At 31.8% G+C, this 12,452-nt stretch overlaps 1 protein-coding gene and 1 long non-coding RNA gene across 7 annotated transcripts; one reads left to right on the forward strand and one right to left on the reverse strand.

Moving 5' to 3' along the window:
• The first annotated feature begins 847 nt into the window (after window positions 1-847).
• On the forward strand, window positions 848-1,674 carry LOC121223671 (uncharacterized). The gene is made up of 2 exons (XR_005920986.1): window positions 848-1,102; window positions 1,295-1,674. It is a non-coding gene; the product is annotated as an uncharacterized lncRNA (long non-coding RNA).
• A 3,966-nt stretch (window positions 1,675-5,640) lies between these two features.
• LOC107911728 (TLC domain-containing protein 4) lies at window positions 5,641-10,976 on the reverse strand. 6 transcript variants are annotated; one of them, XM_041105702.1, is made up of 9 exons: window positions 10,755-10,976; window positions 9,365-9,599; window positions 9,022-9,110; window positions 8,798-8,936; window positions 6,999-7,073; window positions 6,754-6,875; window positions 6,601-6,676; window positions 6,390-6,449; window positions 5,641-6,036 (listed from the first exon to the last, which is right to left on the reverse strand). In XM_041105702.1, the coding sequence occupies exons 2-9, from the start codon at window positions 9,476-9,478 to the stop codon at window positions 5,908-5,910; spliced, it is 804 nt and encodes a 267-aa protein (XP_040961636.1). In that variant the 5' UTR covers window positions 9,479-9,599; window positions 10,755-10,976; the 3' UTR covers window positions 5,641-5,907. The 6 variants fall into 6 exon arrangements, with proteins under 6 accessions (XP_040961636.1, XP_040961635.1, XP_040961634.1 ...); XM_041105701.1 differs by having other exon boundaries at window positions 6,999-7,094; XM_041105700.1 differs by having other exon boundaries at window positions 6,999-7,094; window positions 9,365-9,495; window positions 10,755-10,880.
• Between the last annotated feature and the right edge of the window lie 1,476 nt (window positions 10,977-12,452).

A 12,452-nucleotide genomic window follows, 5' to 3' on the forward strand; every position in this document is an offset into this window, starting at 1 on the left:
AATCGTTTAAAAAACTTTGAAAATATCATATATGGCTAATAACGATATTGCAATATACATTTGAAATAACAATGAAATAATATGCATAATAAAAATATATATGTAGCATTGCTGCTAACAAATCCCAATATTAACATGCATGAATAAGAATAATGATGCCAATGACAATATTACAATAACAATAACCATGATAATAAATCTAAATTTTTAAAGTATTAAAAAAATAGCAAATAAATAAATAATTAAATAAATAGCAACAATAATGGCCAAAATAAAATGAACAAGCCAATAAATAAATAAATAAATAAATATTTGATTAATAATTGAAAATAAGTAAATAAATAGTAAGTGAAATATTAGACAAAACTATTTTTGAAATAACAAAAAAATTAAGATTAAACAGACTAAGGATTGAATTGAAAACGAACCTCAAAATCCGTGGCTTAAATCGCAAATAAATAAAAACAGGGTTGCCAGGGGACTGAAATAAGACACGCTTAAGGCATTAGGGACTAATTGTGCAATATCCCCATTACTTATACGCATCATTTTGCGCAGGACTAAATTGTGACAAACATGAAAGAAATGGGGTCAAATTGAAAATTCTAAAAAGGGACAAAATGACCGAATTGAAGCCAAGCATCAAAGCGGAGGGACCCGCAACGCAAATAGCCCATTCGGCCTTGAAAACACGCGGATCCTCTGCTAAACGGGTCGGGTATTCAGGTCATACGTGAAACGAAGTCATTTTAGCCGTTGTTGCCTAAACCCAAAACAGTGTCGTTTTATTCCCAATATAAATGTTAAAAATAAAAATAAAAAACAATTTAACCCTTATTTAAAAAAAACAGAGAGATCAAACATTCTCTCACGCAGCCCTCAAATCCAGCCAATAGGGCCATCGCTTGCGCCGCCGTGACCCCGCCGTAAGCGGTGGTCGGAGCGACATGGAGGTCGCGTCTTTGGCCCGCTTTTCAAATGCCCGAAGGCTTAGCCTTCTGGGCCTTAAGACCGAGGGAAGGAGAGGTTCCCATGCCCCCCCTTTTCGTCCGATTTCGGCAACCGAAATGGCTCCGGTGACGGACTCCGCAGATAACCCCAAGTATTCCTCTTCTTTTTTATTTCTAATCTTTAAAAAAATGCCAGAAGAAGAAATACAATCGCCCTATTCGGCCTTTTATAGTTGATTTTAAAAAAACTAAATCTCTCGTCTTTTATCGTTTTGTGCTTTGGATTGTTTTTGTTTGTTGTTTTCTTTTTTGTCTCTGTTGTTGCATGCGGCGTCTTTTTGCAGGTGCTGACAGTGAAGCGTGGAGGTGACGTGCGGCAGATGCGTGAGGTTGGCGATTGGACGCGATGATGGTGGCGGTGGCATGCGCGAGAGAGGCTGGCAGAACATGCCGCGCTGGGGCATTGGGCAGAGGCGTGTGGCGCGCCTTAGGGTTTGCTTCTCTGCTGAATGTTTGTTGTGGGCTGATGTTAATTTGGGCTTAGGGTTATTAATTGGGCTTGGGTTGTTGTTTGGGCTGGTGTAACAATTAAGTTAGTCTGTTCAATTTGGTTTGTAACTGGGTTTGGGCTTGATTTGGGCCCCAGGCAAAAATGGGCTTATACAGTGTTAATTTTTATTTGAAATATTATTGGACATAAACGAAAAATATAAACTTTCAAGAATCTTTTAAATATGTGAAAAGTTATGTAGTTATTAGGGGTGTTTAATCGGTTAACCGACTCGAACTACTATTAACCAAATTAACCGGTTCTTTTAAACTCTTAACCATTAACCAAACTGAAATTGTTTTTAAAAAAATTAATCGAACCAAACTTTTTCGGTTAATTCGGTTGATTAACTGAATTAATCGAAATTTATATGTTTTTTGATTTTTGGTTAAAACAAGCATAAAACATATAAAAAAAATTAACCAAATTACCAATTAATTTATACTTTCAAAAAATTAACCGAACCGACAGACCCCCGACCTAATACTTATATATTATAATATTATTTATTAAGTTTGGTTAACCGACCGATTTCGAACCGAATTAACCATTAACCGAACTTTCAAAAAATTATTAACTGACCCCTAATCGTCGATCGATTAACTGAATTAATTCAGTTTTACCCGAAATTTACATATCCGATAGCTATTACGTTGTAATTAATAAAGGAAAACGAATTTTGTAATCGAAAGCACATGAATTCTGGGATTTTCTTATAACATCTACATTGTGGTTTAAATAAATTTAATTGTTTAAAGGACGAAAATAATAGTAACAATAGTTTGGAAAATTTATTTTATCTACTCATTCCACTATATTATTTATGATTATTTAATTATTTAATGATATAATTAGTTTGAATACATAATTTTGGTAATTTTTTTTTACTTTGAACCTCGAACCTTGAATCCTAAATACTGAATTTTAAATTTTAAACCTTAAATCACAAACCTCGAACCTCAAATCTTGAATATGAAACTCCAAACTTGAGGTTCAAAATTTAAATTTGGGGTTTAAGGTTCGAGGTTTAAAATTAGAGTTTAGGATTCGAGGTTCATGATTCAAAATTAAGAGTTAATGTTTCGAAATTTAAGCTAAAAGAAGTATCGAAATTATGTGTCAATAACATAAAAATTTTTTTAAAATATTATTAAATAATTAGAAAGAAACTATAAATAATACGATAAGAAAAGTCTATAAAATAATTATTTTTTGTGCTGTTCCAATTATATAATATATATATTTAAAAAAATCAATTGAGATCACATGATGGAATACTAAATAGATTCCTACTTTTCCCAACTCTCCTTTTTGCATTTAAGTGATCCCTTTTAGCTAACAACTCCAATCTTCTTCGTTTAGTTACCTCATTTCCTTTGTAAGCAAAAAGTGAAAGAAAATGAGGGTTGTTAATAAGAGAGATGGAGGTTTAATCTCTCTATCATTGTTATTTGTAATGGCAATATTACTCATCTTCAACGCCAAAAATTTCAGAGTTGCTGTGTTAGCGGAGAAGATCAATGACACCGCTTTCAGGGGTGGCCACGGTGGCGGTGACAGTGCAGGGCTCGACGATGATGACTACAGCAGCTTCATCGGTGACGATATGGAGTTGGAGATGTTGACGGATTCCTACATCCGCCGAGTGCTCGCCGGTAGCAACGGAAAATCAAAAACTGCATTCACTAACAACGCTAAAAAAACTCCAAGTTGTGGCACGGGTAAACAATATGGTCCGTGCATGGGTGACAAGAAGGTTGCTAACAATTGCAGTACATTCAATCGTACTTGCCAGAAATAGTAATAATATAAAAGGAAAGAAAGTAAGTTTGGTCAGTCTTTTTTATTATCTCGAGTCTCTTCCCCTCCCTTTTAATCCTTTGATCCATTGTGGCTACCGGTCATCGTCCGCTTTTCTTTTTCTTTTTTTGCTTTTCTATTTGTTTTCTTTGTTTCCGGCAGAATAAAGTTTGGACCATGCTGTCTCTCGTTATTTCATCTTGTTGGGGTTCCCCCTTCCCACTCACAACATCGGGCCTGGCCCTCATGACTTCTCTCCGACAGCCCCGATCCTTAGTTTGCTGTGCACCGCTGTCACTTTGGTCCTCTGCTAGTGATTCACCACACCAGCTTGTTCGATTGGTGACTGAGGCCGCTTGCTCCATGGTGCTATGTTTCGCAGGATGGGGTTTGAATGTAATTATGCTAAAGCCTTTCGGGTGAATAGAAAAGTTGAAAGCATTTTTCATTCTTTACAGTTTGTCGAATACTACTTTAATTAAAAAAACTATTTTCTGACACGATGAAATGTGTTTGATGTTTCAAAATGATAATTACGATGTCCACACTTTTGTCATTTTCTTCTTTCTTGGGGCCCTCTTGATGAGAGAACCAATTAACAAAAAAACATTTTTCCATAATTCAAACACATGGCCTCCTTTCATTAACTTTATCCCACTTCCCTGCAAATAGACAGACCCAAAGACGAGTTAGCTCGGGGAATCTTTCGCTTAATTTTGTCTACAATATTTATCTCATTCTTCTTCTTCTTTTCAAACTAAACTCCCTTTATATATTTATTGACAACATTCAAATGATTAATATTTGGACTTTAAAAATTGTTATTTTTTTTATTTTTTATGGAATAATATTTGATGGATACATGTGTTTTATGCATCATTGATGTGTTTTAAAAGATTGAAGATTTCATAACCATTACTTAAAATTTTATTTAAACATGATTAAAATTAATTATAACTCTCTCTCTATAATTTTCTCATCTTCCTCCTTATGTAACATAAAAAGGAAAATACTTTAGGGTTCATTAATTCTTAGAATTGAAATTTATATGATTAAGGTTTGAGTTTAGATTTAAAAATTGATTTGAAGTAAAGAATTAACTAAAATCTTAAAAAATTTATATGAAATTTTAATATAGTGGGACAATTCCTTTTTATCAAAGACATTTTTTTTCAAAGAAACTCATCAATAATATGAATATTAAAAAAAATTTAAGTTGTTATTGCCCCCATCAAATTTAACACTTTCAATAAATAATAATTAGCACTATATTTTAGAATATTACTTGTTCAAGCAACCAATTAAAAGAGTTTTAACTTTAAACAATTCACAAATTTCTCAAAATCCATAATCATATAAACTAGGTTTAAACAAGGTAATAAAATCATACCTTCAAATTTATTTTGCTAATAAAATTGAATCACGCTAAAGTAATAAAGAATAAGAAAAAGAACTGTCTTCATTCGAAATGAGGTTTTTTTTCAAGATTTTTAAAACCCTTAGTTAAAACTTTTGTATTATTATTAAGAGATGCAGATGAGAATTTATAATTAATTTTAATTACATTTAAATAAAATTTTAGTCATTTATTAGAAAGTCTTTCAATTTTTTAATATTTTGCTCATTAATGATGTGGGGAATGGTGATGCATTGATGGTGCATATAGTTTATGCACCGACAGTACATCAAATATTATCTTTTTTTTATTCATATATATTTTTTAAATATTATGCTATATCCTACATTTACTTGTAGCCATTGAATCCTACTTGTGAAGTTTTTAAATCCCACTAGCAGTGTAAGAAAATATTGATTTATTTAAGTGATTTTTACATACTTCCATATTATTTTATACCATTAATATTTTGCAATTCAGCAGATAATCAATCTAATTATATTTACCATATGTAATGTTTTGTGAATCAATAATTGAGTGAAAAGAAGAACGAGATGCTTGACCTAATTATGATACTGTTAATGGATTAAAGATAACATCCTTTGCGGGTAACACATGGCATGTTATATCAGTATTTGCCCTCCATCGCTGGATATGACTTCCTTGAAGCTTTGTTATTGGGGTATGTGAATTTGGCAATGCATATAAAGATTCTTTGAGTCGTTTGCTACGATACAATACAATTATCCTAAACACACAATATACTACCACACAGGCAAATCTACGGATCAAATCTTGATCTCCCTTTCGGAGTTCAAAGACAAAGGTCTCTTTTTGATTGGATATTGCAATGAAAAACAATGACATGATCTCATGGAGCACCAAAATTTATTCAACCACCTTCATACACATGAGCGTAATGTAATCCACTGTGACTTGAAATATAGAACCCAAAGAAAAAATTCCATTAGTGGCCCTTTACTATTTCCAACTAGATTTCATATCGATGCATCGTTATTCAGATTTTGTTAATCATTTTTCAGCACTACAAGATGGGTTTTTCCGTTACAGTTTTATGGCTTTTACCTATACTCTTTACACCATTTACAACATTCACAAAGTCAAACAGGGAATGCACAGGGCATTGAGCCTAAATGAAAGGGTTTCTCTTTCCCACTCTCACTTTACCAGTATCTGCTTCGATGTACATTTCAGTGCCTCTTTGCTAATGTCTTCATTAGTCCCTTGATAATCTTTCCGAACCACATTAAGTTCATAACTGATAGGACTAAAGGCACAATGGATATTAACAACTGTCCCAAACTATTAACCTGCTTAACCTGGTTTGAGGAGAAAATGGCGGTTGGCTGTTAACATATAACCAAACTTATCGATTTTCAGTATAAACTAAAAAATAAAAAATTGATTTTTAAATGCCAAATCCATGTAAACGCATAAAGAACAAAGCATGGCTAAGGGTGTTATATCGAGATTTACTATCGTCGGTCATGAAGTGAACTTAAGTTTTCTCAGCACTTAAGCAATAACAAAATAGACCTATGTTCTGAAGTTACATATAGTATGCGTCAGCAGTTTAATAGTTAGAATTCAAAAAGTTTGGAAATATAATTGATGCTCGGAAATAATAGACACCCATAGCTAAAACCAGATAAGAGTTTTGCAGGAATTTTACCTGATCATAGTGCAAGTAGATATGGTAAAATAGATACATAAACAGGAGAATTCTAGCAACCTGCCAAAAACAAAGTTCATTAATTAAGCTCGCTCTGGATCAATAAACATCAAATTTCAATTTTAGCAAGCTGCCAAAGGTCAGTCAGGAGAGATGGGAAAAGAAAAAGAAAAAGAAGAATGTCTGAAAGAACTGAACTGATTGTACTCACCAGCCACGCTACAAACATTACAACTCCATTAATTAAGTAAGCTCTGGATCTCTTCATTCCAGCTGTGTCAAGATACCTATACAAACCCAGGTATCCTTAGTGCATTTTACAAACAATGGTAGGAATGAACTAGTATACAGAAAAAGTTTTTACCATCTCAAGTTGATCCCAGGGGTCGTACTCTCAGAGATGAGTACCATGAACGTGTAAACCTGACCCTCCCCTGTCAACATAGGATTTGCTATACCCGCTACTGATAGAAGATGGTGAAGGACCTGAAATAACAAGATTTTAGGTTGATTTACATCAGGATCAGATCAACCATCACTCACCAACTAGGCCTCTATATAAAGAAGAGAAAGTAGGGAAAGATGATAATCAAACAACAGAATACTTACATACTCCATTCCACCAAGAAAAGGGTAAAACCAAATGATCATTGCAAGGTCAGAAAGAAAGTAACCAAGAGATACCTGTCCAAAAATGAAAAGTTTCTGCAAGATGAATTTACAGAAATATATTTCCCATTTGTACATATAACAGGCAACAATTAGCTTCCAGATACATTAAAAACTGACTTGATGGACAGATTGAGTAAATTTGTCTGAGGTTGGTAAATAATTTCATGACATGTTGCAAATTTATCTATTCATTCATTTGTAGTTAATCGCTGTGCAATATAAAAAAGGTACATACTAAACATTATAAAATCCCAATTTTTTCCCAAGTTTCTTATATTAGCCCCAATCCTTATTTATTTCTCAGCTAAGGGCTCAGTTGAGTACAATATCCTATAGAGGGTTACATGAGAAATCTGAGACATTATAAGGACTTTTTAAATATTTTAGCCTTATCAAAATGAAGCAAAGAAAACGCTTAATTCAACTAAATCTTAAAAGAAGCACATTCTAGAAATTGCATCCTATTATAGATATATGGATAGAGAAAGAGCTGTCAACTAAGTTTTCTTGGGATTTAGTTATCCTAGTCATGACATAAAGTCATAAAATATTGGCAAATGTCAATAGAGTAAGAGCTATCGACTAAGTTTTCTTGGGATTTAGTTACACTAGTCACGACAATCAAGATACTACTGGATCAAAGACTTAATGTGGTAGCTATGCTCCCCAGATTTGGTTGTTCCAACTAGAAATGATCCAAGCATGACAACCTGGAGTATTTTCTCCTTAATACTGACTGCAAGGTGGTTCAAGACACATCCTAGACAAACCAGTGATCAAGCTCCTGGTGAGACAGGTCTGTATTGACTTAGCCCTGCACCAGATATCGATTATTTCACAAATATAATGGGTATAAGGTCACAGACTCATGACCATGATGTGATTTACTTATTCAGTTAGAAGAGCATCATGCCTCATGACCATGAAAGATTAGAGACACAGGCTGAGATTGTACATTGATTGGGTCGGAGACATCATGGTGATATTCATTCTGATGAGAAACCTTCACACCTGATATACATTGAGACAAGCCTAGCAAATAACTACCGAAATGAACCCAGCTTACCATAAAGTTCCAATGCCAGAGTTTGACCTTGTTCGAGAAATGCAGGTCTTAACCATATAGTTTAAGTATGTTAAAATTCGCAAAATGGTGTTAAAATCAATGCATATTTTAGCACCATGATTATATTGCTTGCTTTGTACATAAACAAGAACTTTGGCTAACACAATATTTTATATTCTGTTAGGGACTGGGAAACAAAATGCCAGAGAGCCTTCATGACATTAAAACAAAAGAATTGAAATATTGCAGGCATAATCATGGCATATAACATAGATAAACATATAGTATTTCTCTTCGCTGATGTCTTAGTAAATGGGAACCAATTTCTCAGCATAAAAGTCAACAGCAATTTGCAATTATTCTGCCACCCACATAATTTGAAATGAAATAAAATCACATTAGAGATATTTCCACTTACTTTAAATTAAAATGTTCAATGAAGAAAGCTTAACACTTAATTGCTTCTTCTAAATAGTACACTACTTCTTAGTATTTAAGTATCAAAGTGTATGACTAAACCAATTATCATGAAGGCATGTTACTAAAGGCAAGGCAGATCAACTTCTTAGTATCATCAAATACCTAAACCAAGCATTAAAGAACATAAAACATTAAAAGTTATCTAAATCCAAGATTTCTCATCCAAAATAAAAGCAGAAGGTATCCTCACCCCCAACGTGAAGGTAGACAGTGCAGAACTGCGGAAAGTAATCGGGCCAGCATATTCATGGTCAGAATAGAGATTTGACCAAAAGACAAAGTAGAGGGAAATAATTGCTATGAAAATGGCATGAAAGGTTGATATGGATCTGCATTAAGCATCTAGACATTAATTCTGTATCAATAAAAGTAAATAGCAAGAACATATTCGAGTTAAATAGAGATATAAGTCACCGGTTGCTCCACTCTGTCCGCTGAAGTTTTGATAGACCAGGATAGCTCTTAAAGTAAACATTGCTAAACAATTGTGTAAGATCATATACCTGGAAAAGGGTAATGGTCAAAATTTTGGAGATAAAATGAAAAAGGGAATGGTAATAAAAGAGAGAAAAAGGAATGACGTAAACAGAAGAAATGAGAGAAATGTCAATAAAAAACTAGAAAGAAAGAAAGGCTCGATGAAAAAGAATCAACGGTGTGTAGCTTCATAGTCATATAGATGCAAATTCATCATTCTACTTCAACTGAATTGTTTTCAAACTGAATAATGAATCATAAAATTGATTAAGAAACATACCATCTTGCAAGCACAAATGCCACAAATAACTGATGTATATGGGATGACGGAATCTGCTAGTAAATATTCCTTCACCAACAGCTCAGCCTGATTCTGGTAAGATTTTATCTCCATAGCTTCCTTTTCAGAAGCTGATATCAAAGTAAATTCCTCAATCAATCACTCTAAAAAGATGAAATTTCTGTTATGTTGTGTTCAATTCTGTATTCTTCTCCTCCTTCAAGATGAATAAGATCTACAATTTTAAGAAAAAATGAATATCACAAAAGAAATTTAAAAAGAAAATGTGAGTGTATATATATTGTGATCTGACTATAATTTGCTTTAATTTGATCAATAATGCACTTGACATTCAAATACAGTATGCAACAATTGGCATTCCCCTCCAAGCAAGAAAAAAAGTATAACCTACTCGCCATATATGAAAAACAACCATAGAAACATATTACTATCTTAAATGACTTTCTAAGTTTTCTTTTTCCTTTTATTTCTTTTCATATCAATCAAATAAAAAAAGGAGAGATTGGGGCAAGGGGAGGATGGCCATGATACAGAAATGTAGACACCATGTAATCAAAAGAGAGTTAGCATTTCGACCTAACTTAGGATGGACATATCCTCAAAGTCATCGGTCAAGCAACAGTAATAACTTAAAGACTGCATTGCAGTAAAAGCAATCTTGAGTGAATAAAAGAAGAATTTGCAACAAGGAATTACTTCAAAGTCCAGGGCATATTAAATACCCCCAAGACATCAAGTACAAGTAACATATGAGATTCATTCATATCAATAAAGAATGCATGAGCCATCCACACCATTGGTGGTTTGATATGAAGAAGGTGATAATTAACCAACAAATAGCATATCTTAAGGCAAAGAAGCATTAGAATAAAACCCAGTTTCCTTTGTGTTTCTCTGCAAAATATCATTCAAGTTTAAACATTATATATATTCAGAAGAAGGAAAAAGACAGAGCAAAAAACACAAGCTTTTGCATTAATCTTTTTACAGCCATGAAAAAGAATTAACTTCTCTAAGCATCGGTAAAACTAAAGAATTTTTAATTTCTTCTCATCAATCTGCTACATCAATCAATCCTTTTAGCTCCTTAAAAAAAAATTAAAGAAACTGAAATATAAAATACCACTTATTTAAGGCAACCGATTCATTCATTCACTCATTCTAAAATGTTTTGGCATTGAAAAAATGTATTCAACATAAACATCAATGCAGAGAAAGCAATAAAATCATCAAAATAACAACTAGAAACAATACGTAAACAATTTTAAAGAAAAAACATAAAGTTTTCAAGAATGTAACAATGCAAACCAAAAGGGTTCTGCAAGAAAAGAAAAGAAAAAGAACGAAAGAAATGAAGGGAGAGGAGTACCGGAATCAAAGAGAACAAGTCAACGGAAATTGCGGAAGAAATCGGGATTTGGTTCTGGGCAAAGAGTGAGAAATAGAGGCTGCTGGATTCCTGCTTAATTTTTGGTTTCCATTTAAATGTTAATTTTGGGAAAATATTTTTATTATAAAAACAATAATTGATAAGAATATTTGTTTTTATCGTTTTATGGCAATGAGCCAATGAATATAGTTTCGTGCGGGCAAAGGGAACCAGAATATTTTTCTTCGAGATAAGGTCTTGGACCTATTCCACGTTCTATTCTGATTAATGTACATTTTTTTATATAATTTCCATTTAAATTAAGTTTATAGGGTTTTGTGATTTGTTACATAATTAATATCTAGCTAATATATTACAGTAAGTTTGTTTTATTCAGGTTAATTACGTTATTAGTAAATTTATATTTTAATTATTTAATTTTAAAAAATTATAAAATGAGTATTGAACTATTCATAATGTTTCTTTTAAATTATTGAGCTACTTAAAAGTTTTTATTTAAATCATTAGATTGTTAAGCCTCTTTTTTAAGTTTAGCTAGTGAGTTCCAAGCAATGGTTTGACAATTTGTATTGTAGATAAATACCCATTAAGGAGTAGAACATACCTAAGGTCCAAGTTGGCCTGACTATCGGTCTCGAAGATCGGAGAAGAAAGTTGTTTAGATTTTGGGTTTGTAAATTCGTGACGTTCAAAACTATTTCATAAAAAAAAAATTGATCTATAGAAGTTAAGAGGAATAAGAGCTTTTAATTAGTGTATGCGGTGTGAACAGATAAGGCTATATATACCAAAGATTTTAACAGCCTAATAATTTAAATGAAACTTTTGTATAGTTCAATGATCATTTTATAACTTATTATTATTCATGAAAATCGAATAATGTTTTAGAGCTATAAATATGTCAACATATAAATATGTCAACATCGAAATTCAGTAATCTTTTATGTGATTAAATTAATTTTAATCACATACTTTAAAATTTTAAATTAATTTTTAATTTTTTGTCAAATTATAAAAAATATTTTTTATCCTCTATGTCTTAGATCAAACTTTATTCTCAATTATATATATATAAAAAAAAGTTGTTGTTTAATGTTGCTCATAGATAGAAATGAAGTTAATGTGGTTTTTAAAATCAATAAATTCCATTTTAAAAATGAAGAATCCAAATTATTTAAAACGAAATTCATGGATCCCAACTCTAATTGTAAATATCAACAAACTAGGAGTAGTTGGAGATTTATCAGATGTTTAATTAATGTCGCAGTTGAAAGTTCTATCAATATTTATGAATTTAGAATTAATGTTTTATACATTTTAAATATATAATCATATTAAATAAATACAATTTTTTTTTATGAAAAATCTACTTTGACTCTAACAAATTTTAAATATTAAGGTTTAGATATGTTAAAGTTGTTTGTACTCTTTTGAAATTTAAAATTTAATCCTTATACTTTAATTTTAAGATATTAAGTCCTTGTACTTCTTTTGATTTAAAAATTTTGATCCCTTCATCTAATTTTGCTATTAAAGTTAACAGTGTCAAATGTAAAATAACTATTTTAGCTCTCAATATTTATAATCTTTTATCAAATTGGTCTTTATATTTTAAAAGTACATAATTTTTTTTTGAAAAAAATAAAAATTAATTATTCTCTTATTTGAAATAAAAAC

This window comes from Gossypium hirsutum, chromosome D11 (genome assembly GCF_007990345.1).
Source record: "Gossypium hirsutum isolate 1008001.06 chromosome D11, Gossypium_hirsutum_v2.1, whole genome shotgun sequence".
NCBI lineage: Eukaryota > Viridiplantae > Streptophyta > Magnoliopsida > Malvales > Malvaceae > Gossypium > Gossypium hirsutum.

Bases quoted from the DNA above. Each gene is read 5' to 3' on its own strand.
- LOC107911728 (XM_041105701.1), bottom strand. From the start codon at position 9,478: ATGGAGATAAAATCTTACCAGAATCAGGCTGAGCTGTTGGTGAAGGAA. The intron at 9,111-9,364 runs GTATGTTTCTTA...ACCCTTTTCCAG, and splicing joins GCATTTGTGCTTGCAAGATG to GTATATGATCTTACACAATT. The intron at 6,876-6,998 runs GTAAGTATTCTG...TTGTTATTTCAG, and splicing joins TTCTTGGTGGAATGGAGTAT to GTCCTTCACCATCTTCTATC.